Source organism: Pelophylax lessonae, assembly GCF_965119305.1.
Source record: "Pelophylax lessonae genome assembly, chromosome: 6".
Classification (NCBI taxonomy): domain Eukaryota; kingdom Metazoa; phylum Chordata; class Amphibia; order Anura; family Ranidae; genus Pelophylax; species Pelophylax lessonae.
The window spans coordinates 313,362,151-313,385,570 of NC_138773.1; the positions used below are offsets into that span (position 1 = coordinate 313,362,151).

General features: G+C 47.5%; 1 protein-coding gene across 2 annotated transcripts in view; it reads right to left on the bottom strand.

The window, feature by feature from the left end:
* The window catches only part of PTPN4 (protein tyrosine phosphatase non-receptor type 4), a 215,690-nt gene that overhangs the window by 164,864 nt on the left and 27,406 nt on the right, over positions 1 to 23,420 (bottom strand). Inside the window, exons 1-2 of one of the 2 annotated variants that reach the window (XM_082261049.1) lie at positions 16,289 to 16,311; positions 9,280 to 9,434 (exon numbers count right to left, since the gene is read on the bottom strand). In XM_082261049.1, the coding sequence (XP_082117175.1) occupies positions 9,280 to 9,417 (138 nt within the window). In that variant the 5' untranslated portion in view covers positions 9,418 to 9,434; positions 16,289 to 16,311. Of the gene's footprint in view, positions 1 to 9,279; positions 9,435 to 16,288; positions 16,312 to 23,420 lie in introns of those variants that run through there. The other variant, XM_082261048.1, reaches the window with a different exon arrangement.

A 23,420-nucleotide genomic window follows, 5' to 3' on the forward strand; every position in this document is an offset into this window, starting at 1 on the left:
AAGCAAATTCAGCTATACAGATTGTATGGCTGAATTCACATCGCATTTGGACACAACTCGCACAGGACCCTTTTTTGGGTCTGCACCAGAATCGGATCGCATGTGTGTTTACACCTATGCAATCAGATTCATGTCCGAACTGACCGTTCGCACTGCGATATGCGAACTGATCTGGGGGTGTCGTTAACTTTAAATTGACACCCCCAGCAATTCGCCTATGGCAGTGTAAACTGCCTGTGAGTTGAATGCAATGTGGTAACCCGCAGTGGATTCGCAGGGTTCCTGCATCGCATGTGTGTGAACCCGGACTAAGAAGATGCTCCTAACGACAACTCGTTATGTGTAAAAAAAAAAAAAAAAAAAAAAAAAAAAGACACCTGTCAACAAAATCTCTTTCTTCCATTCAAACCTCACCATCATGGGCAAGAACACAGACCTGTCAAAGGACATCAGGGACAAGATTGTAGACCTGCACAAGTCTGAGTCACATGTCCCTGTTTACAGGTCCATGTTTAGAATAGAAAAAAAAAAAAAAAAACAGAATATAAAGTATAGAATAGAAAAGAATAGAACAGAATATAAGTAAATAAAGGAATAAAATAGAAAAGAACAGAAAAGAAAATACAAAAAGAATAGAATAGAAAAGAATAGAATGTAAAAAAAATTGATTATAGAAAAGAAAAAAATAAGATAGAATAAAACAAACTAGAATAAAATAAAGGAATAAAACAGAAAAGAAAACAGAATATAAGAAAGAAAGAATACAATAGAAGAAAAATTGGATTAGAATATAATTAAACAGAAAGGAAGAGGATTAGAATAAAACCAAATAAAATAGAATATAAAGGAATAGCATAGAAAAAAGAAAAAAAAAAAAAAAAAAAAAAAAAAAGAATAGAGTAAAATAAAACAGAACAGAAACTAAAAGAATAGAATAAAAAAATAAAATAATAGAATAGAGTAGAATAGAAAAAAAATGGATTAGAACATAATTAAATAGAAAAGAATAGAATAAAAAAATAAAATAATAGAATAGAAAAAAATGGATTAGAACATAATTAAATAGAAAAGAATAGAATAAAAAGATAAAATAATAGAATAGAGTAGAATAGAAAAAAATGGATTAGAACATAATTAAATAGAAAAGAATAAAAAAAAAAAACTGTATAAAAAATAGAATATAAAGGAAAAGCATAGAATAGAATAGAAAACCAGTATAAAATATAATATAAATGAATAGCATAGAATAGAATAAAACAGAATAGAACAGTAAGTAAAAGAATAGAATAGAAAATAAAAGAATGAAATAGAATAAAACAGAACGAATATAGCCGTCTTTTGAAATCGTACAAAAAAAGATAAGGAATATACTAAAAGAATTCCAAAAACGAATCATTCTAACAGAACGAATATGACTAAATGAAATTATTAACTTAACGAACAAATTAAAAAAGAAAGGAAAGGTACCGTTGTGCAAGTCTCCAATTTGCACAGCAGAGTTGGGGCTACAATCGGTTGAAGGTGCGTTGGTCGCTGTGCAGAGTACGGGGCTCAGCGGGTGGAAGACACGGCAGCGGTAATCAGCAGATTCCTGCCGCTGTCACCTGTGCCCATGCCGGTCACTCGAGCGATTGCTGCCTTATAAATAGACAATGTTTATGGACAGAGTTCAGTTCCGCTTTAAGAAAACTGACCAGGGGAGTTTCAGCCAACAGGAATCTTTATAGCAAAGTTAATTTGGGACTTCTAGGAAGGGGGGTGGGGGGGTTGTTGACAACAGGAGTGTTCCTTTAAGTCACCCCCCCTGGATTTTCTTTGGAGCTGCAGAATCCCCCCTGAGACATGTACAGACAACCCAGAGAAGTGGCTCAGAGTATTGGTTACACGGTCCCTGGAGACATATTTTAGGAGATCAGCAGAAGGTCAGGGACTGTTTTAGTCTGCGGTCACATTCTCAGAGACGGTTCCACAATGATCCCCCCCCCCCCCACCACACACACACACACACACACACACACACACACACACACACACACAGACGTCTTCATGAGGGCGACTCTTCTATGTGTGCGAGGGATCCATGTTCTCTCCACTGTCACTGTTTTCGCATGACAGGTTGCTGTGAGGAGAGGCGGCAGATCCGCGCCGAGGGTGTTGTAACAGCCAAGTACGCAGCTCGGCCCTCTAGAGAACGCCGCCTGGCTTTAAATAACAGATGTGCGCAGACTTGGAAACGTGTGATCTTCGCCTGAGCTGCCGCGAAGGCTTGGCGTGCCTCGCTTCACTCGCTGTCTTATAAAAAGTTCAGGCTTCCTGGAACCTTCCAGCAGCTTCTTATGCAAGGAAGCCAAGACCGCAGCGCAGGTGACCATACATGGGGCGATTCATCAAAGTCCATAAAGACATGGATGAGCGAGTTTGGGGTGGAGGAACTTGACTGGCCTGCACAGAGTCCTGACCTCAACCCCAAAGAACACCTTTGGGATGAATTAGAGCGGAGACTGTGAGCCAGGCCTTCTCGACCAACATCAGTGTCTGATCTCGCAAATGCGCTTCTGAAAGAATGATGAAACATTCCCATAGACACACTCCTAAACCTAGTGGACAGCCTTCCCAGAAGAGTTGAAGTGGTTATAGCTGCAAAGGGTGGGCCAACTCAATATTGAACCCTACGGACAAAGACTGGCCAATAAAATTCATGTACGTGTGTGTGTATATACAGTACAGACCAAAAGTTTGGACCCACCTTCTCATTCAAAGAGTTTTCTTTATTTTCCTGAAAAACCTTGCGGCCAAAGGAAGCATCCGAAGATACCAACACATCTACTTCGTAGAATTTTGTAAACAAATGCACAGATGACCAAGTTGCCGCCTTGCAAACTTGCATCATCGACGCCTGATGGCGAAAAGCCCAAGAGGCATTCAGCGCTCTTGCAGAATGCGCCTTCACCGGGAAAGGAGGAACCTGATCCTTCAGTGAATAAGCCTGAACTACCGTCTGCCTGATCCATCTGGATATGGTCGCCGCAGATGCAGCCAATCCCTTCTGGGACAACGAAAGCAGAGAATTCTCCCGAATGTTCTCAAAAGGAGGCTTTTGAAGAACAGATAATACCAAATTCAGATCCCACGGCGGCAGCGGGGACCTTCTCGGAGGAGCCATATGGCACACTCCCTGTATAAAGGTACGAATCAAAGCATGCGTAGCTAAAGCCGACACTTGGCCTTTGATAGTGCCCAAAGCCAACCACTGTTTAACTCCTTTCTGCAGAAAGGCCAAAATACTAGCTATTAAAAACAAGCGAGGGTGCACCTTCAGTGATTCACATCATGAAATATACGATCTCCACGTACGATGATATACCATATCTTCCTAGATGTCGATTTCCTAGCCTTCACAAGCATAGGAATCACAGTCAGAAAGACCTCTATCTCTCAACACCTGGCTTTCAACAGCCATGCCGTTAAAGCCAGCGACTGTAAAGGAGGATGGAAGATCGGACCTTGAGACAGCAGATCTTCCCTGAGAGGAAGTCTCCAAAGAGCATCAGCGACCAGTCTTACTAGGTCTGCGTACCAAGACTGGCGAGGCCAGTCCGGAGCCACCAGAATACCTTCCACCTCTATCCTGCACAGAAGCCTTGGCAGGTGTTTCAAGGGAGGGAAGGCATAAATTAGCCGATACTGACCCCAAGGAGCCACCAGAGCATCTGTGGCTTCGGCCAGAGGACCTCGAGACCTGGCTATGAATCTCTGAACCCTCTTGTTGAGGCAAGAAGAAAACAGATTGACCTCGGGAGTCTCCCACCGAAAACGCAGGAGATGAAACACCTCCGGGTGCAGGGACCACTCCCCTTGATCCAACACCGGATGACTCAGGTAATCCGCTTGCCAGTCCTCCACACCTGGAATGAGTACAGCACAGGGGGGCTGGAATAATTTTTTCCGCCCAGGCCAGAATCTCGGCCACCTCCTTGGCCACCAAGACACTCTTGGTGCCCCCCTGGTGATTGATGTAAGCCACAGCCGTAGCGTTGTCTGATTGAATCCAAACCAGACAATCTTGCAGACAAGTCATCCAATGGCTTAGAGAAAGCTTTATTGCTCTGAGCTCCAAAACATTTATTAGTAGTTTTGACTCCTCCATTGTCCAGGTACCCTGGGCACAGAGCTTCCTCAGCACCTCGCCCAAGCCTGAAAGGCTGGCGTCCGTGGTCACCACCAAAACAATGGGAGGAAGGACTTGCTCTGGCTTAGTGCTGGAGACTGAATCCACCACAAAAGAAGCAGACTTCGTGTTGTGGCTTAACCAAATCAAAGAGTCCAAGGACTTTGGATTCTTGTTCCATTTGACAAAAAATCTCCCTTTGCAAAGGTCTGGTATGGAACTGAGCAAACAGAACCGCTTCGAAGGTTGATACCATCAGGCCCAAGGCCTGCATGCAAACTCGAAGAGAGGACAGATTGTTTGCCAACAACAACCGTATCGCCTCCTGCAACTTATCCGGGGTAAGAAACACCTTGGCCAAGGCTGAATCCAGAGTCCAGCCCAGATAATCCAGTCTCAAGACAGGTGTCAGCGTGGATTTCTTGAAATTGATGTTCCAACTGAAATCCTGCAGAGTTCTGACAGTGACCGTCAGATCCCCCAACAAGACTGAGGGAGAGTCCGCTCTAAACAGGAGATCAGCTAGGTACCATGCCAATACCAGTACAATGCCAATACCAGTGCTAAGACCTTGGTACACTCTGAGAGCTGAGGCGAGACCAAAGGGTAACGCCACAAATTGATAATGCTCTTCTGCGACCACAAAGCGAAGAAACCGCTGGTGCCTAGCGTAACTAGGGATGTGTAGATATGCGTCCTTGATATCAATGGAGGCTAAGGAATCTCCCTGGTGTAGTGTCACCACTACCATGCGAATGGATTCCATCCGGAACTTCTGTACCCGCACAAAGCGGTTCAGGGCCTTTGAGATCCAGAATGGGACGCACCTTACCTTCCTTCCTGGGGACGGTGAAGAGGTTTGAATAAAACCCTTGAAAACGTTCCTGAAAAGGAACCAGTACAATCAATCACTCCTTGCGACAGCAAATCATGTACCACCCATCACAAGTTCCTTAACCGGACTGGGGATAGTCGAAGATTGGATGGGAACAACCTGTCCGACGGGCGAGACCAGAATTCGGATCAGTTCGTGAACCCATATGTCCTGAATCAAGGAGGTCCAGGGTCCCAGAAAGAAACAAAGACGTCCCCCAACCCCAGAATCGGGTGAGGGCGCCCATTCATGTAGACGAGGACTTGTCTGCAGGTCCAGACTGGCCGGTCTTTGCTTTCCCTGACCACGGCTTCTTGGAACCCCCAGAAGACATTAATGATTTACCTTTTTTTGCGTCCCGGAGGCACTAAAAAGACGTTTATGAGCATTAAAGGAAGGCCTTTTTGATCAACTCACCCAGAGAGGATCCAAACAGCCTCTCCCCTGAGAAGGGAAGATCAGTCAAGGCCTTTTTAGAAGCCTGGTCCGCCGACCAGCTTTTTAGCCACACCACGCACCTAATAGCAATCCCCACTGCCGACGCCCTGGCCTCTAACGGGGGGGGGGGGGGGGGGGAATCCAGGGACGTATCACATATGAACACCAGGGCTTGAGCCAACTAGTCCAGTAGTTCCAATACTGCAGAGGGAACCATTAGGCTTCCAAGTTACTTTTAGGTAACTTCACCCATTCCATAGCAGTCTGCGCTACCAAAACATTCATAAAGGTAGTCTTTAATATGTGACCTGCTATCAGGTGTAAATGGCGGGACAAGGATTCCCCCCGTCTGTCCACGGGGTCCGCAAAAGTTGGAGATTCTTCCACTGGTACCAGAGTCGCTTTATTCAACCTGGACACCGGGGGAAACCACTTTTGGTGGTACAGTCCATCTAGTGCAAAACGCTTAGGCACCACTAACATGTGCTTAATGCGCCGCCATTGTTCATCCACAATAGTATGAAACAATTCTGGACAAGGGAACACCTTGCCCGAACCCGGCACTGTGGGTTCATCAGCCAATTTAAAAGTTTCACGCACTGAAACTATCAGAGCTTCCACCAAAGCACGTTCCCGCGCGGCTGATGAGGTCCTCTTCACCATCAAAATGCGACGATACCGACTCCTCAGTGTGGTCTGCATCTGCGGTGCCCATGTCTATCTCAGAGTCTGAACACCCTGCTGATGGAGGTGAGGGCAGAGGGCGTATGCGGCTGGAAGCATTAGCAATGACAAAATCTACCTTAGGGACTCCATGGTACACTTTTTAAAATATTTGGGCAGTGTCTCTTTAAGACCGCCAAAAACGCAGTCCCAACGCTATAAGTGCGGGCTCACAATCCCTGGTTATTATAAGATAATAGCAAAGAGAATGAAGAAAAGCCCACAGGGAACCCAGGGAAAACGTTACCAGACCACAGAGGAGACTTCCAGCACGATCTGTGCAAAAATAAAACTGACACTGATTGTACAGGAAGAGGAAGAGAAAGCTCAGCCTCTATATTTAAAAAGCCATGCCGCATGCCTGTCCAGCCTATGGACCTCAGGAAAATGTCCGCTCATACATTCTCGATGGCGAATTATAGAAAAATGGCTACCCATAAAATATAATGGGAATATAAAAATTATGATCCACAGCAAAATGGCGGCCCCCACTGCACGCCATGCAGTCTCCAGGACCCCCAAAAGGGGGCCCAGAACAACCGGCATGGGAGGGTCCCTGACCAGGGGCCCACACAGGACAAGTCACCCCCCTCAAATAAGCGTCACAGTGACCGTATTATTACCGCCCCCACTCCCAAGGTAAAAACCTGCTCAGGGTAGGGGAATGCCGAGGGGTACACAAGACCAATCCTCTGAGGTGTCAGGGGAACCGAGGGAGCCCCTAAGGTCCAACTATTCCAGGGAATGGCCCACGTCCGCCCGAGACCGCCAGGGGTTCTTGGGGGGAAAATTTACTCACCATACCACAATACCAGGTGGGCACCATTCTGAAACAGATCACTTCCCACATGGGATGGGGGTGCAGTCAGCCAAGGGGAAGCTGCGACTCAGGGTGTTCCAGGTCATGTGTGTCCATGCGAAACGGTCCACTCGCAGGCTCGTCCCCATCCGTCGGGACACTGTCGTGGCGAGGCCTAATTCTGGACTATAACCTGCTCACGCTCGCTGGCCAGGCTGGGAGACCTTAAGGATCTAGATTATCCAGTGCCAAAACTATGCCGTCTGTTGCTTGTAGTTCCTCTGGCTCTTGGTCCTCAGGAACTAACTAGTGAAAATAAAAAATCACAAACTAACAAACTTTCCCATAATAGCCAAGACCGAAGTCCCAGCAGGGAGCTAATTCCTATTCCTAAACTAGGCAGAAACAAACTGCTTGATGATAGAAGAGTGTGTAGGGTTTATGCCTGCAGGGACAGCCCCCATAGGTGTGGTTAAGCTTTTTTCCTGCCTTGTGCCTATTCCTGATAGGAGGAGCATAACCCTATAGTCTCTGAATAGATGGAGCTGCGTCTGTCGATGAACGATAGAGAAAAATACACTTTAATTAATTAAATAAAAATAAATCACAACATATACCCCAATGTTTTTTGTAAGACATGGAAGATGATGCAACGATGAGTAGATACCCAACATATCATGATTTTAAATTGTGCACGCTTGTGGAATGGCGACAAACTATTCTACCTAAAAATCTCCATAGGCGACACTCGAAATTTTTTTTGCAGGGTACCGGTTTAGAGTTACAGAGAAGGTCTAGCACTAGAATTATTACTCTTGCTCTAAAGTTTGTGGCGATACCTCTCGTCTGGTGCGAACATTGTTTACATATGCGTGTACAATTTACGTATGCGCTCCAGCTTCAGCCATAACCCCGGTAAACCACTTATATATACACGTTGCGGTTTGCAAGTATTGCGGCCGGCAAGTGGGTGAGCTGAAGTTAGAAGCTGATTGGCTACCATGCACAGCTGCACCATATTTTGCACTCTCCAGTTTTAGTACATCAACCCCTTAGGCCCCTTTCACACGAACGATCCAATCGGATCCGCCTGTCAGTTTTTTAGGCTGACCTGATCGGATCCTCCATGCATCCCTATGGGGCAGCGGATGTCAGTGGGGACATGTCCGCTGACACCTGCTGCCATCCGCATCCGATCCTGTCCGTGAAATCCAGACGGATGGAAACCCTATTTTCCATCCATCCAGGGGATCGGATGGGATTGGATGAGAACGGACAGGCAGTCCGCTCTCATCCGATTCCCCATAGGGGAATCAGCAGCTGGGCTCTGACACCTCCCTCTCCGCACACAGTGCGGAGATGGAGCTGTCATCTGCCTGCTCAGCGGGGATCGGCGGACCGTGTGAAAGGAACCTTAGTATAGATGTGATGGTCAGGTGTATTTTTGGTCATATACTGTACGCCCTCCTGCCTCAGCCCTGACTCGCCTATGAAGACATAGATCTGATTCCTGATAGATTAATTGTTACAGAGAGAGCTAGAAAAAATTTGAGACAATAGTGGCGTCGCTATAGGGGTGGGAGCGGAGGACAGGAATGGGGCACTGGGGGGACCTGAGGACAGTAATTGGGTGCTGTGAGGGGGAGGGGAAGGAAGGCTGAGGACAGTAATGGGGCGGGTGACACCATGTTTTCCTGCACCAGGTGACACCAACCCTAGTGACGCCACTGAGAGACCAGATTTATCACAGCATAGTCCATATCCTACCAGAGACATAATCTTTGCTGCTTCTGACCCCTCCCTCCTATGGGGCACCCAAGCCAACCTGCAGCTCCGTGTGTCCATTCAGACATGGAGCTGCTCTTTAACCCAACCCCCTCTCTCTCCTGATTGGCTAACTGACTTTAAATGACAGCAGTGGGAGCCAATGGTGCTGCTTCTTTGTTTCAGCCAACCAGGAGGGAAAGTCCTGGACCGCTGAGGGACTCGAGGACATCGCAGGACAGAGAAGGGACACAGGTAAGTATTAGGGGGGGCTGCTATACACAGAAGGTTGTGTGTATCGTAATGCAAATGCACTTCTGGAAGAATGGTCAAACATTCCCATAGAATGTAAAACATTCCCATAGAATATAAAGGGTGGGCCAACTCAATATTGAACCCTACAGACTAAGACTGGGATGCCATTAAAGTTCATGTGCATGTAAAGGCAGGCGTCCCAATACTTTTGGTAATATAGTGTGGATTGGACACACACACACACAGACGATTACTTACATTGATACGGAAAGCTTGCACAGTGTTATCCAGCAGAAGGATATTACACACAACCTCTGTACTCTGCCTGTCTCGGGCCTGCTCCGACGCACGTACATTGTAGGTTTTGCCAGCAGGCAATCGGAAACGTGCGCTCATTACTGTCTGCGCAAAGTCTGCAAGATACAAGAGAGAGAAACGATTAGGATGGAACCTTATAACTTCATATTCTTAAAAAAACAGCAAAAAAAATAAATAATAAGTTAACCGACAAAAAAAGAAAACTGCAAAAACTGTGAAATAAACGTTTATGCGGGATGACGCGATCCCATATGCAATGCAATTATTTGGCAAAAGATTCTCCTGCTGCACAAGGCTGGTGACAGACACGCATCTGAGCGATAGGTAAGAAGCTGGCCTGCCCTCGCATGCATTACTAGGCGGCTGCGATATGCCAACTACATTAAAACCTTGGATTGCGAGCATAATTCGTTCCGGAAACATGCTTGTAATCCAAAGCACTCTTATATCAAAGCGAATTTCCCCATAAGAAATAATGGAAACTCAGATGATTCGTTCCACAACCATTTATTCATAATTCCTTCGGTTTATAGTCCATATAAAAAGATTATAGCAATGTGATAGATCAGGAGTTCCCAAACTGTGGGTCATGACCCACTGGTGGGTCTCAAGCTGCATTTGAATGGGTCGCCGGCGGTAGAGCAGTCAGAGCTGCCCAGGCATCGGCAGCAGAACACTGTGTTATGAGCAGGCAGGCAGGCGGGGCCTTGAGCTCCACTGACGCTCCGACCCCACCCCTTGCCAAGCGCACTGTTCTGTACGGGAGACGGCACCTCGGGGTTGGAGTCGGAGTGGAGCCGTTAGAGTGCAGTGCATCGCATCAGAGCTGAGCACCAGGACCAGTCACCAGGTAGGCCAGAGTCCAGACACTGCTTGATGGCTTATTTTAGGCCTGGTTGGCAACCCACATTTGCACGGGCATAGCAGCCCATTGATTTGAATGGGCTGCTATGCCTGCATTTTCCACTGAAAAAAAAGTGCATGCAGAATGTAAAAAAAATTAGTGGCCTTGAAATCCATCCTGCTTTTGCACCATGCGACTTACCTGCAGTTCCTGCACATGCAAACTGCATTTTTAAATGTGGGGCGCACGTATATAAAAACGCAGAAAGCTTGCCAGTGCAGGAACTGCAGGTAAGTCGGATGGTGCAAAAGCAGGATGGATTTCAAGGCCACTGGATTTTATTACCGTATTTTTCGCCGTATAAGACGCACTTTTTCTTCCCCAAAACTGGGGGGGAAAAGTTGGTGCGTCTTATACGGCAAATACACATTTTGCCTGCTGCCTGCTGAGTCCTGACGTCGCAATGGGGGCGGTGCCGGTGCGTGCGTCAGTCACGCACCGTCACCGCCCGATCTCCTTCCCGCCGGACCGAGAGAGCCGCCGTCAAAGAAAACAGAAGAGGACGAGAGGAGCAGCGCCGTGGACGGTTCCAGGAATCCCGCCGCCGTCAGAAGAAGACGACGAGAGGAGAAGCCGTGGATGTCTCGCAGGCAGCCCAGGAGAGCAGGTAAGTGATTGAAGCCGACCTGTGCCATGCCTGTACCACCACCTGTGCCATGCCTAAAGCACCACCTGTGCCATGCCTAAAGCACCACCTGTGCCATGCCTAAAGCACCACCTGTGCCATGCCTATACCCTCACCTGTTGATATAAAATATCTTACTGCAGTATTTGGTTCAGAATCTTTTTTTTCTAGATTTTCCTTCTTTAAAATTGGGTGCGTCTTATATGCCGGTGCATCTTATACGGCGAAAAATACGGTAAATGCTGTGTGCACCTTTTTTTTTCTGCGGAAAACAAGGGCATGGCAGCCCATTCAAAGCAATGGGCTGCTATGCCTGTACAAATGTGGGCCGCCAACCCACAGACATGTGAACCAGGCCTAAAGCAATAGTAAAGTAATCTACAAAAACTGCGATGGGCGGTCGGGAACCAGTTAAGTCATACCGCACTAGTATAACACTGTGATGTGTAAAGGGGCACTATGACGTAAAAAATGGCTGCAAGTGGGTCCCGAAAAATAACTGTATTTAGAAGTGGGTCTCGGCCGAAAAAAAGTTTAGGAAGCCCTGTGATAGGTTGCATAACCATAAAATGTCCATCCACAAATGGCGCCTCAACAAGGGGATTAGAAGCAAAATCCAGCAGGAGCTACAGAGTATAAAAGAGAAGAGAGGGACCTCCAAGTGTAGCAATACAGTTACAACATCAGGTACAACATTTAGCAACTCACATGGTTGATGATTAGAAGAGGCACATCTAAGTATGCAGGCATCTGGGGTAAAGCTGTCCACATAGACCATCCTCCTCACCGCCGGCTCTCACCACCCTCAGTCAGCAATTGTGACCGGGAAGACTACCCTGCAGTAGATCGATCTGAAAGCGAGGCTTGAAGCGCTCGTGGAGTGCAGTGTGGAAGGGATGACGTCGATGGCGGTGTGGAGGACGGTCTATGTGGGCAGCTTTACCCCGGATGCCTGCATACTTAGATGTGCCTCTTTTAATCATAAATCACGTGAGTGTCTTAATGTTGTACGTTCATTAAATGTAATCATATTGCTACACTTAGAGGCGCCTCTCTTCTGATCCGAGCCACCAAGAAGGAGTGAGGATGAATCCCAAAAGACACCACGCAATGTATGTCTTTCACGTACGATCGTAGATCTTTCTCAAAGTAGATTTCCTAGCTTTTAACAACGTAGGAATCACTCACTCAGACAAACCTATTCTTTAGCACCCGGCTTTCAACAGCCAAGCCGTCAAAGCCAGCGACTGTAAAGCAGAATGGAAGATCGGTCCTTTGGACAGCAGATCCTCCCTGAGAGGAAGCTTCCAAGGAACGTCGGTGACCAGCCGCACCAGATCGGTGTACCAATCCCAGCGAGGCCAGTTCGGGGCCACTAAGATGACTGGAATCCCTTCTGCCTCGATCCTGCGTAGGAGTCTGGGCAGAAGCTTGAGAGGAGGGAAGGCATAGATCAGACGATACTGACCCCACAGGGCCACCAGCGCCCCCAGAAGCAGGGATGCCACCACCATCAGAATTGACTCCATTCTGAACTTCTGTACCTGCACAAAGCAGTTTAGCGCCTTGAGGTCCAGGATTGGGCACGCTTTGCCTTTCTTCCTGGGTACTATGAACAGGTTTGAGTAAAAACCCTGAAAACTTACCAAAGTCGGAACCAGGACAATCACCCCTTGAAGGAACAGGTCTTGAACCACCCCAAACAGACCCTATAACCGGTCTGGGGACAGGCGCAGGTTGGAAGGAAAAAACCTTGCCGGGGGACAAGAGCGAAACTCGATCTTGTACCTGTACTGAATAACTTTGTGGACCCACTTGTCTTGTACCAGGGAAGTCCACGGGTCCAGAAACCAGCGAAGATATCCCCCCCCCCCCCCGGATATGGGTGAGGGTGCACATTAATGCAAAAGGAGCCTTGTTCGTGGGTCTGGGAAAGCCCGTTCTTGGCTTGCCAGACGAGGATTGTTTGGATCCGCCAGAGGAGGCCATGAAAGGCTTCGAGCCCTTGTCAGTCGACCCCGAGGGACGAAAGAACTTCTTATGAGCCAAGAACGAAAGGTCCATGCCTAGGACTAGATTCCTTGCCCTTGGTAGCCTGTGGAAGACCTTTAATGATGTCATCCAGGGTAGCTCCAAACAGGCAATCTCCTTGAAAGGGAAGATCAGTCAAGGCCTTTTTAGAGGTCTGGTCCGCAGACAGACCAGCATTTGAGCCATAAGACACGCCGAAGGACCACCGCCAAAACAGAGAGGCGAGCAAGCAGAAGAGCCGCATCCAAAGAGGCATCACAGATAAACTGCAGCCATTGGAACAGCTGGCCCGCCAGCTCAGCAAAAGCGGGGGGGGGGGGGGGGGGGAGCTGTTCTCCCTCCAAGTCACGGCATAGGAGCTTAACCCACTCAGTCAGAGTTCGCGACACCAGGGAAATGGTAAATACCGATCTCATTGTCAAACCAGCTAAGGTGTACATAGTGCAGGCCACAGCCTTCGCCTTCCGGTCAGCCGAGTTCTTAAATGCCGGGGACTCTTCAACCGGAATCATGGTTGCCTTGTCTGGAAACTGGAGGGTTCAACACCGGTGGAACAGTCAGGGAATCCTCGTAGGTGCAACACCTAGTAGAGCGCTTAGGAACCCCATGGGGACGCTTTAGTCGTCCCCAGTCTTTAGCCCCAATTCTGTCAAAATAAGCAGGAAAGGAAACACCTTTGCCACTCTGGATGGCTTGTGACTGCCAAAGGGTACCTGCGCCTCCATCACAGCTTCAGGCTCTCATGCACAGATACAATCAATGCATCCACCAGCGCCTTTTCATGCACGGTCGCAGACGTGGAGGAATCCGAGGATTCCAGGTGCGTGGTCGCAGACCCAGAAGGGGGACCCACGTCCGCAGCCCCCGAATCAGATTCAGGATGTGATGAGACAGATGAGGCAGAGCAAGGCGGAGGGTGCTTTTTGCTAGCCCGTTGCCTGCAAGCCGCCTCCATCCGGGACACAAGGGACTCCAGGACCACCGTCAGTGCATGGATAGTTGGTTGGGACCCGGAGGGCACCAGAGCCTCAGAAAGGGGATCAGGTGGGGAAATGTGCTCCAAAGACTCCATGAGTCACTAGGGGAACCCCCCAAAAAATGTAACACACTGCTAAGGGACAACCCCCACCGTGCTGGCAGCACCACCAGGTTGCCAAGCACAAGGCACAGAGCGATCCTCAGCAGAGAGGGAGAGGACCCTACCAGACTCACCACCCGCCGACACAGGCACCTACTACATGTGGCGATCAGGAAGATAAATGGAGTCAACACCAGGGGATAAGGAGGGGCTCCCACCGCCAAAATCGCCACCCACAGGGCTCCACTGCCATGGCTGCCACTAATTGCAATGGCAAACCCCAAGAAAATGGCTGCCGGACTACATAAACATGGCCGCCGTGTATAGGAATACACAGGCTACAACAAAATGGCGGCACTACAAGGTATACAGCAGGGGTAGGGAACCTATGTCTCGCGAGCCAGACGTGGCTCTTTTGATGGCTGCATCTGGCACGCAGACAGAAGACAGACACAGAACGGCGCAGGCGCCGCGAGACGCTGCCTCGCGGTGCCTCTACAAACAGGCCGGCGGAGTGGGGCGTGCACAGCGGCATGGCGTTACACCAGCAGAGGGAGAGTGCGCGCATCTGCGCACCACCAGCCCGTCCCAGGCCCAGCCCAGGCCTAGAGCACGCTTGGACGGGACAGGCGTGGGCATGGCGTGGATAGAGTCAGTGAGAGTGTCAGTCGGTGAGGCGACGAAACAAGGCAGCATATGCCAGCCCAGCAAGCAGCAGTCAGAGGAGCCATTACCAGGACACGAGGAGGGGGGCATCAGTTTTAGAAGTGGCAGCCTGCCTGGGAGGTGAGTCCACTCACTGCACAATTGCATCTCATACCACCCTCACACCCCTGAAAATGACAATGTGGCTGACATGCTGACAGAATTTTACAGTTGATCATGGCAATCATGTATAATACATGTCAGTAAGTTTGCTATGTCCAGCTGTAAAATTCTGTCAGCGTGTCAGTCCACATTGTCATGTAATGTTGATGCTTTTAATATCCAACTTGACTTGAATATTTCATGTTTATGCATTTGATGTCCATTGTCAGGAATAATTAATGTTTCTGCGTTTTGATGTCCACGGTCAGGAATATTTCAGGTTTATGCCTTTGATTCCCATATTGGGGGGGGGGGGGGGGGCGATATATATAAAATGCACACATTTACTTGTATTTAGTTTCAAACATGTTGTGTTAACTGTTTTACCCATAAATATTATCATTAAATAAAGGTTCCCGACCCCTGAAATATAGTGTATGGCTCTCACGGAATTACATTTGAAAATACGTGGTGTTCATGGCTCTCTCAGCCAAAAAAAAGTTCCTGGTGGGGGCTCCTGCTAGTGCCCCCCGTCCTGCCTGGATCTGTCCTTGAGGCTTAGTCTCCCAAGTCTGGGTTCCAGGTATACAGGAACCCAGACTTGGGAGACTAAGCCTCAAGGACAGATCCAGGCAGGACAGGGGGCACTAGCAGGCGCCCCCACCAGGTACAAACCCCCCCCACAGTCAATCGTCCTGTCGCCGATGGTGCACCCCCCCTGGCTCCCATCATCAGTTAGCACCCTGCCCCCATCCCTGGCCAGTGACCAGACCACCCAAACAGCCCCAGTGTATGTGGAGGGGGGCAGGCTGAGGGACTTGGCTAAAGCGGCGGAGGGGGTTGTGCCTGCAGGAAGGAGGGGAACCCAGGGGTCCAACCGTCCCAAGGAGAGGACCACGTCCACCCCAAAACCCTCCAGGGGCAGAGGAGGGACAGCTACTCCTCATACCAAGAACCAGATGGGCACTGCTCCAGACAGATCCTCCTCTCCATTGAAATGGGGGGGCGGGCTGTCGGCCAGGAGGAACGCTGCGACTCAGGCTGAGGCCAGGCAATGCAAGATGTTTAACTCGCAGAGCCAGCCCCATTCCATGTCACGGCCGACCTAGCGCGGAGCTGAGGTCTGCGCACGCTCACTGGCCAGACTGGGGTGACCACTGGATCTAGTTATCCAGCCCGTTGCCCAGTCTGGCAGTTGACAGTAGATCTCACAGGAGGAAAAAATTGTCTATCTAAAATATTTTACCAGAACCAAAGATCCCAGCAAGGTCCTTACTCCTGACTAGGCAGAAACAAACTGAGTGGCTATAGCAGGGAGAAGGAGTATACCCCCTGGGACTGCCCAAGTTTTTTCTGCCTAGTGTCCTACTCCTGTAGGGGGCAGTATAACCGAATCGTCAAGAATGACAGGAGCTGTGTCCGTCAACGAAGGAAATAGAAAAAGAAAGGGGCAAACAACGAGATGTGATCACAACGGCATTACGTAACAGCAAGGCACACTTACATCAGAGTCCACAGGACACATTATCTACAGGAGCCGCCGCCGCCGCCTTCATAAGAACACGCTGTCCCTTTGCACCCCCCCCCCACCCGCTCACCATTATCGGATGGTTTCCTCTGCGGTTTTTAAGGATAAGAAGTGAAGTTGAAGTACTTCCTTTAGTGAGAGGGAGATGGGATGTTTCCATCAAGGAGGGGCTGGGTGCAGCCGTCTTATCAGCGCTCAATGTCAACAAGGTCCGCTATCACTTCCTGCAACACTTCAAAGGGCAAACACCAGAAGCGGGGGCCCCTGTGCTCTGCACACCCAGGACTGCCGATATCCAGCCACTCCCGTCACACTTCTAGACAGGTCCTCTTTTAGGAAGCTTAAACTGAACTACTGCAAACTTACATATGAAGGATTTTTTTATCTGCCCTTTATTTATCTATACAGTGGGTAAAATAAGTATTGAACACGTCACCATTTTTCTTGGTAAATAGGTTTCTAAGAGCCCATTCAGACTAGCGCGACACGACTTCGGGGGGGGCGACCTGTGAAGTCGCGTGCACCGCGACTTCGGCGCGACTTGCAGAGACTTCACATAATGGAAGTCTCTGCAAGTCGCTCTGAGGTCGCCCCAAAGTAGTACAAGACCCTTTTTCTAAGTCGGAGTGACTTGTGTCGCTCCTATTAGAACGGCTCCTGTACTACACAATGGACCGCGACATACCTGACAAGTCGCGCTATGTGAATGGGCTTTATAAAGTGCTATTGACATGAAACTTTCACCACATGTCGGTAACAACCCATGCAATCCATACATACAAAGAAACCAAAACAAATACGTTCAGAAACCCAAGGGATTCTAAAGGCAGAAGGTTTTTTTATCTTAATGCATTCTATTAGTCCCGGTTCACACTTCTGCGATGCGGGAATGCTGCGAATATACAGCGTGTTCCCGCATCGCATCCGCACCCCTGGCAGTTCACACTGCCATATGCAATACGCAGGGGGTGTCAATTAAAAGTTGACACCCCCAGTTGAGATCGCATATTGCAGTGCAATCTGCAAGTTCGCACAGGATCGGATCGCACTAGTGTGAACCACTATGCGATCCGATTCTGCTGCGGATAAAAAAAAAAAAAGGGTCATGTGCGTGTTTAATGCGATTGCGGTGCAAATTCAGCCATACAAACTGTATGGCTGAAATGTGCACCGCACATAGATCGCATGTGATTTTTGGAGCAGTACGCTCCGAATTACATGCAATCTCTGTGAATTACATGCAATCTCTGTCAATTACATGCGATCTCTGTCAATTACATGCAATCTCTGTCAATTACATGCAATCTCTGTCAATTACATGCGATCTCTGTCAATTACATGCAATCTCTGTCAATTACATGCAATCTCTGTCAATTACATGCAATCTCTGTCAATTACATGCAATCTCTGTCAATTACATGCGATCTCTGTCAATTACATGCAATCTCTGTCAATTACATGCAATCTCTGTCAATTACATGCAATCTCTGTCAATTACATGCAATCTCTGTCAATTACATGCAATCTCTGTCAATTACATGCAATCTCTGTCAATTACATGCAATCTCTGTCAATTACATGCAATCTCTGTCAATTACATGCAATCTCTGTCAATTACATGCAATCTCTGTCAATTACATGCAATCTCTGTCAATTACATGCAATCTCTGTCAATTACATGCAATCTCTGTCAATTACATGCAATCTCTGTCAATTACATGCAATCTCTGTCAATTACATGCAATCTCTGTCAATTACATGCAATCTCTGTCAATTACATGCAATCTCTGTCAATTACATGCAATCTCTGTCAATTACATGCAATCTCTGTCAATTACATGCAATCTCTGTCAATTACATGCAATCTCTGTCAATTACATGCGATCTCTGTCAATTACATGCAATCTCTGTCAATTACATGCAATCTCTGTCAATTACATGCAATCTCTGTCAATTACATGCAATCTCTGTCAATTACATGCAATCTCTGTCAATTACATGCAATCTCTGTCAATTACATGCAATCTCTGTCAATTACATGCAATCTCTGTCAATTACATGCAATCTCTGTCAATTACATGCAATCTCTGTGAATTACATGCGATCTCTGTGAATTACATGCGATCTCTGTGAATTACATGCGATCTCTGTGAATTACATGCGATCTCTGTGAATTACATGCGATCTCTGTGAATTACATGCAATCTCTGTGAATTACATGCAATCTCTGTGAATTACATGCAATCTCTGTGAATTACATGCGATCTCTGTGATCGCACAAATGTGAACCGGCACTTAAAGTGATTGTAAAGTCTCTTTTTTTAACCTCTTCAGCTCTGAAAGGTTTTATCCCCTTAATGACCAGGCCATTTTTTGCGATTCAGCGCTTTGTTACTTTAACTAGCAATTGAACGGTCGTGCGACGCTGTACCCAAATACAATTAATATCCTTTTATCCCCACAAACAGAGCTTTCTTTTGGTGGTATTTGATCACCTCTGCGGTTTTTAGATTTTGCGCTATAAACAATAAAAGAGCGACAATTTTGAAAAAAAAAAATACAATATTTTTTACTTTCTGCTATAAAACATTCCCAATAAAAAAAAAATGTAAAAATCTATTTTTTTTGTATCAGTTTAGGCTAATTTGTATTCTGCTACATATTTTTGGTAAAAAAAAAAAAAAAAAAAACCCAAAAAGCGTATTTTAATTGGTTTGCGCAAATGTTATAGCGTTTACAAACGATAGGATAGATTTTCTGACTTTTTATTTATTTATTTTTTGTTTTTATTAATAATGGCAGCGATCAGCGATTTTTAGAGGGACTGCGACACTGCAGCGGACAAATCTGACACTAAGTGACACTTTTTGGGGACCAGTGACACCAATACAGTGATCAGTGCTTAAAAAATATGCACTGTTACTGTATAAATGACACTGGCAGGGACGGGGATAATACTGGGGGTGATCAAGGGGTTAAGTGTGAGCCTAATTGTGCTTACTAACTGTGGGGGGGCGCTCTGTGACAGACACAGAGAAATCGGTATTTCAGCTTAGCTGAGTCACAATCTCACTGGGTCTGTGTGACAGGAGAGCCGTCTGCTTTGTTTACATAGGCAGGCAGCTCTCCTGTCAGTTTCCCCAAAGATCGCTGAAAGATGGCAGTGATCGCGCCCGCTCCTCCCACGGTCTGCCTCCTGCTGTGTCTAATCACACAGAGACCCCGTGATACACATGTACGTGATTATGCGCAGCCGAGCTGCCCTGCCGCAGTAAATCTGTGTGAGGCGGTCGGCAAGTGGTTAAAAAACAACAAAAAACAAACATGTTATATTTACCTCTGTGCAGTTAGTTTTGCACAGAGCAGCCCCGATCCTCCTCTTCTCTGGTCCCTCGTTGCTGCTCCTGGCTCCTCCCTCCTTCTGAGTGCCCCCACAGCGAGCAGCTTGCTATAGGGGCACCCAAGCCGAGCTGCAGCTCTGTGTGTCCATTTAGACACGGAGCTTTCGTTCGGCCCCCACCCCCTATCTCTCCCCTGACTGGCTAACTGACTTTGATTGAGCGCCATTGGCTCCCGCGGCTGTGTCTCAGCCAACGAGGGACCCGTGGACATCGTAAACATCCCTTGTAATAGAAATAAGCATGACAGGTCCTCTTTAATGTGAGATCTGGGGTCAAAAAGACCTCACATCTACAAAAAAAAAAAAAAAAAGTGTCATTTTTTTCATGATGAAAAAAAAAAAAATTGTCTCTTTAACCGTTTGCTGACCGCCGCACGACTATTTACGGCGGCGGTCAGCCCCTCCTGGGAAAAGTGACGTAGGGGTACGTCACTCGCCCGCGAGCCAATAGGGGGCAAGAGCGCGCCGCCGGAGGCCACGATCGTCCGCTGCAGAGGGAGAAAGGCAGGCGGCTGATGTAAACAAAGCCGTCTGTCATTCTCCCTGGTGTAACTGCAGAGATCATACGGTCCTATGTAGGATCATGTCTGTGGTTACATGAAAAGCCACACCCCTTTACAGTTAGAAGCACGCCCCTAGGGACACATTTAACCCCTCCCTCTCCAATAAAGTTAACCCCTTCCCTCCCAGTGTCATTTTTACAGTAACAGTGCATATTTATAGCACTGATTACTGTAGAAATGTCACTGGTCCCCCCAAAAGTGTCAAAAATGTCAGTCAAGGGTCCGATCTGTCCACCGCAATGTTGCAGTCCCGCAAAAAAAAAAAAAAAAAAAAAAAAAAAAAAAAAAAAAAAATCGCAGATCACCGCCATTACTCGTTTAAAAAAAAAAAAAAAAACAATAAAATGACAAAAATCTTTCCCTTAGTAAACGCAATAACATTTGCGCAAACCAATCAAAATACGCTTATTACGATTTTTTTTTACCAAACATATGTAGAAAACAAATTGGCCTAAAATGTTAAAAAAATTTGATTTTTACATTTTTTTTTTTTGGGGAATTTCATATTAAAAAAAATGTGAAAAATATTGTTATTTTTGCAAAATTGTTGCTTTTTTTTGTTTATAGCGCAAAAAGTAAAAATCGCACAGGTGATCAAATACCACCAAAAGAAATCTCTATTTGTGGGAAAAAAAGGACATCAATTTCATTTGGGTACAGCGTCGCACGACTGTGCAAATGTCCATTAAAGTCATGCAGTGTTGAATCGCAAAAAAGGGCCTGGTCAGGAAGGGGGTAAAATCTTCCGGGGCTTAAGTGGTTAAAGTCATTGCTTATGACATTGCTCCGGTCCTCCAAGGCCATAGAGTGGAGTGGAGTGGGGGCCATCTTGCCCTCATTCGACTTCTTGCCTGAGGGGACAGCGGACCGGATCGTTCTCCCCGCTACCGGCGGCTCCAGTAAGCGGGGAAAACGACCAGGAAGCGGCAAGAGAGGGGGGGGGGGGACCTCTCCCGCCGCCCATAAAAGTGATCCTGTGGCGATTCAGCCGCTGGGACCACTTTTACGTGAAAGAGGACCGCCCTGTAAGAAAATACCGGGGTTTTGGCAGCATAACCCCAGGAAATATTTAATGTCAAAGTACCGACTAAATACATGGTGGGCAGTCCCTAAATGGTTAAAGTAGTGCAGTGCTGAATAGCAAAAAATGCATTCAGGGGTCAAGTGGTAACAGTGGCATGCACCTTATGTGAAGTGTGAATTTTAAGGACCCCTTACACCACCTACTCAGCATCAGAGACGTCCAGGTCAGCTGCCTGATGGCGAATAGGCGCCGTATGTACAATGACAGGGACACCGCCGGTGATAATCCGGCGCTTCCAGCCCAGCGCCTCCCAACTGGAAAAGCGGAGCAGTAAAACAGATTTCTCTGTATGCAAACAGTGCGAGCGTTCGGCTTCACACAGACCGAGGCCGGCGTGGGCTGCGAATAAAAACAGTGGGTGGTTTAATAAAACATTAATGAGCCTTGGGGTTGACAGTCCCCCCCCCCCCCCCTCCCCAGATCGGGGTGGATGGCGATTCGCTGATAGACGCCGAGGCTGGGATGAGAGCGCTGATGCGATTACACAGAGCTGAGACACATTAAAAAAAAGGAACTACGGAGATCTCCAGGCGTTGTGAAGACACAGCAGCCGTTATTGTTCTCAGGGCTTTATATAATCCCCCCCCCCCACCCCCGACGACGTCAGCGGCGCCATACAAAGCGAGGATGCCGAGGAGGCTGCGACTTCAACAATACACACAGATTTGTGAAATGAATTTCTAAACAGAGCTTACTATCAGTGCCCGGGTTCACATGGACGCTCCAATGGGCTGTTTAGTGTGCGGCCCAATGAGCGTAGAGCACCAATATCAGTTCTAATGAATGACCCCGGACTAACAAGTGACCCCCGGACTAACACGTGACCCCCGGACTAACACCTGACCCCCCTGACTAACAGATGACCCCCCTGACTAACAGGTGACCCCAGACTAACAGGTGACCCCGGACTAACAGGTGACCCCGGACTAACAGGTGACCCCCGGACTAACAGGTGACCCCCGGACTAACAGGTGACCCCCGGACTAACAGGTGACCCCCGGACTAAAAGGTGACCCCCAGACTAAAAGGTGACCCCCAGACTAACAGGTGACCCCCAGACTAGCAGTAGACCCCAGGCTAATAGGTGCCCCGGGACTAATAGGTGACCTCAGACTAACAGGTGGCCCCAGACTAACAGGTGACCCCAGACTAACAGGTGACCCCAGACTAACAGGTGACCCCAGACTAACAGGTGACCCCAGACTAACAGGTGACCCCAGACTAACAGGTGACCCCAGACTAACAGGTGACCCCCAGACTAACAGGTGACCCCGGACTAACAGGTGACCCCGGACTAACAGGTGACCTCAGATTAACAGGTGACCCCAGACTAACAGGTGACCTCAGATTAACAGGTGACCCCAGACTAACAGGTGACCCAAGACTAACAGGTGACCTCGGATTAACAGGTGACCCCCAGACTAACAGGTGACCCCCAGACTAACAGGTGACCCCGGACTAACAGGTGACCCCCAGACTAACAGGTGACCCCGGACTAACAGGTGACCCCCGGACTAACAGGTGACCCCCGGACTAACAGGTGACCCCGGACTAACAGGTGACCCCGGACTAACATTATATCATAATACGCTTATTGCGATATTTTTTTTTTTACCAAAAATATGTAGCAGAAAACAAATTGGCCTAACATGTTAAAAAAAATTTAGATTTTTAAATTTTTTTTTTTATTGGGAAAATAAAATCAGAAAGTGGAATATATATATATATTTCCCCCCCCCCCCCTGAAAATGTGCGTTTAATAAACAGTTGCGACATACAAATTTGTAACTATCACCTTTTTATTCTACAGGATCTCTGCTTCCGGAATAATGTTTTGGGAGTTTTTATTAATTAGTAAATTATTATTTAGTAATTTTATTGCCAAAAATTTATATTTTTACATGTATGCCACAAATAAAAATAATTGCTCTTGAGCTGAACTGGATATGGACAGTAGTGCATTTCTGCAAAACGCACAAAAAAAACGCCAAGGCGTTACTGGTGTTTAGTTTTGCGCACCCCCACCGCAGCCAATAAAAAAAAAAATAAAAAAGAAGGGTT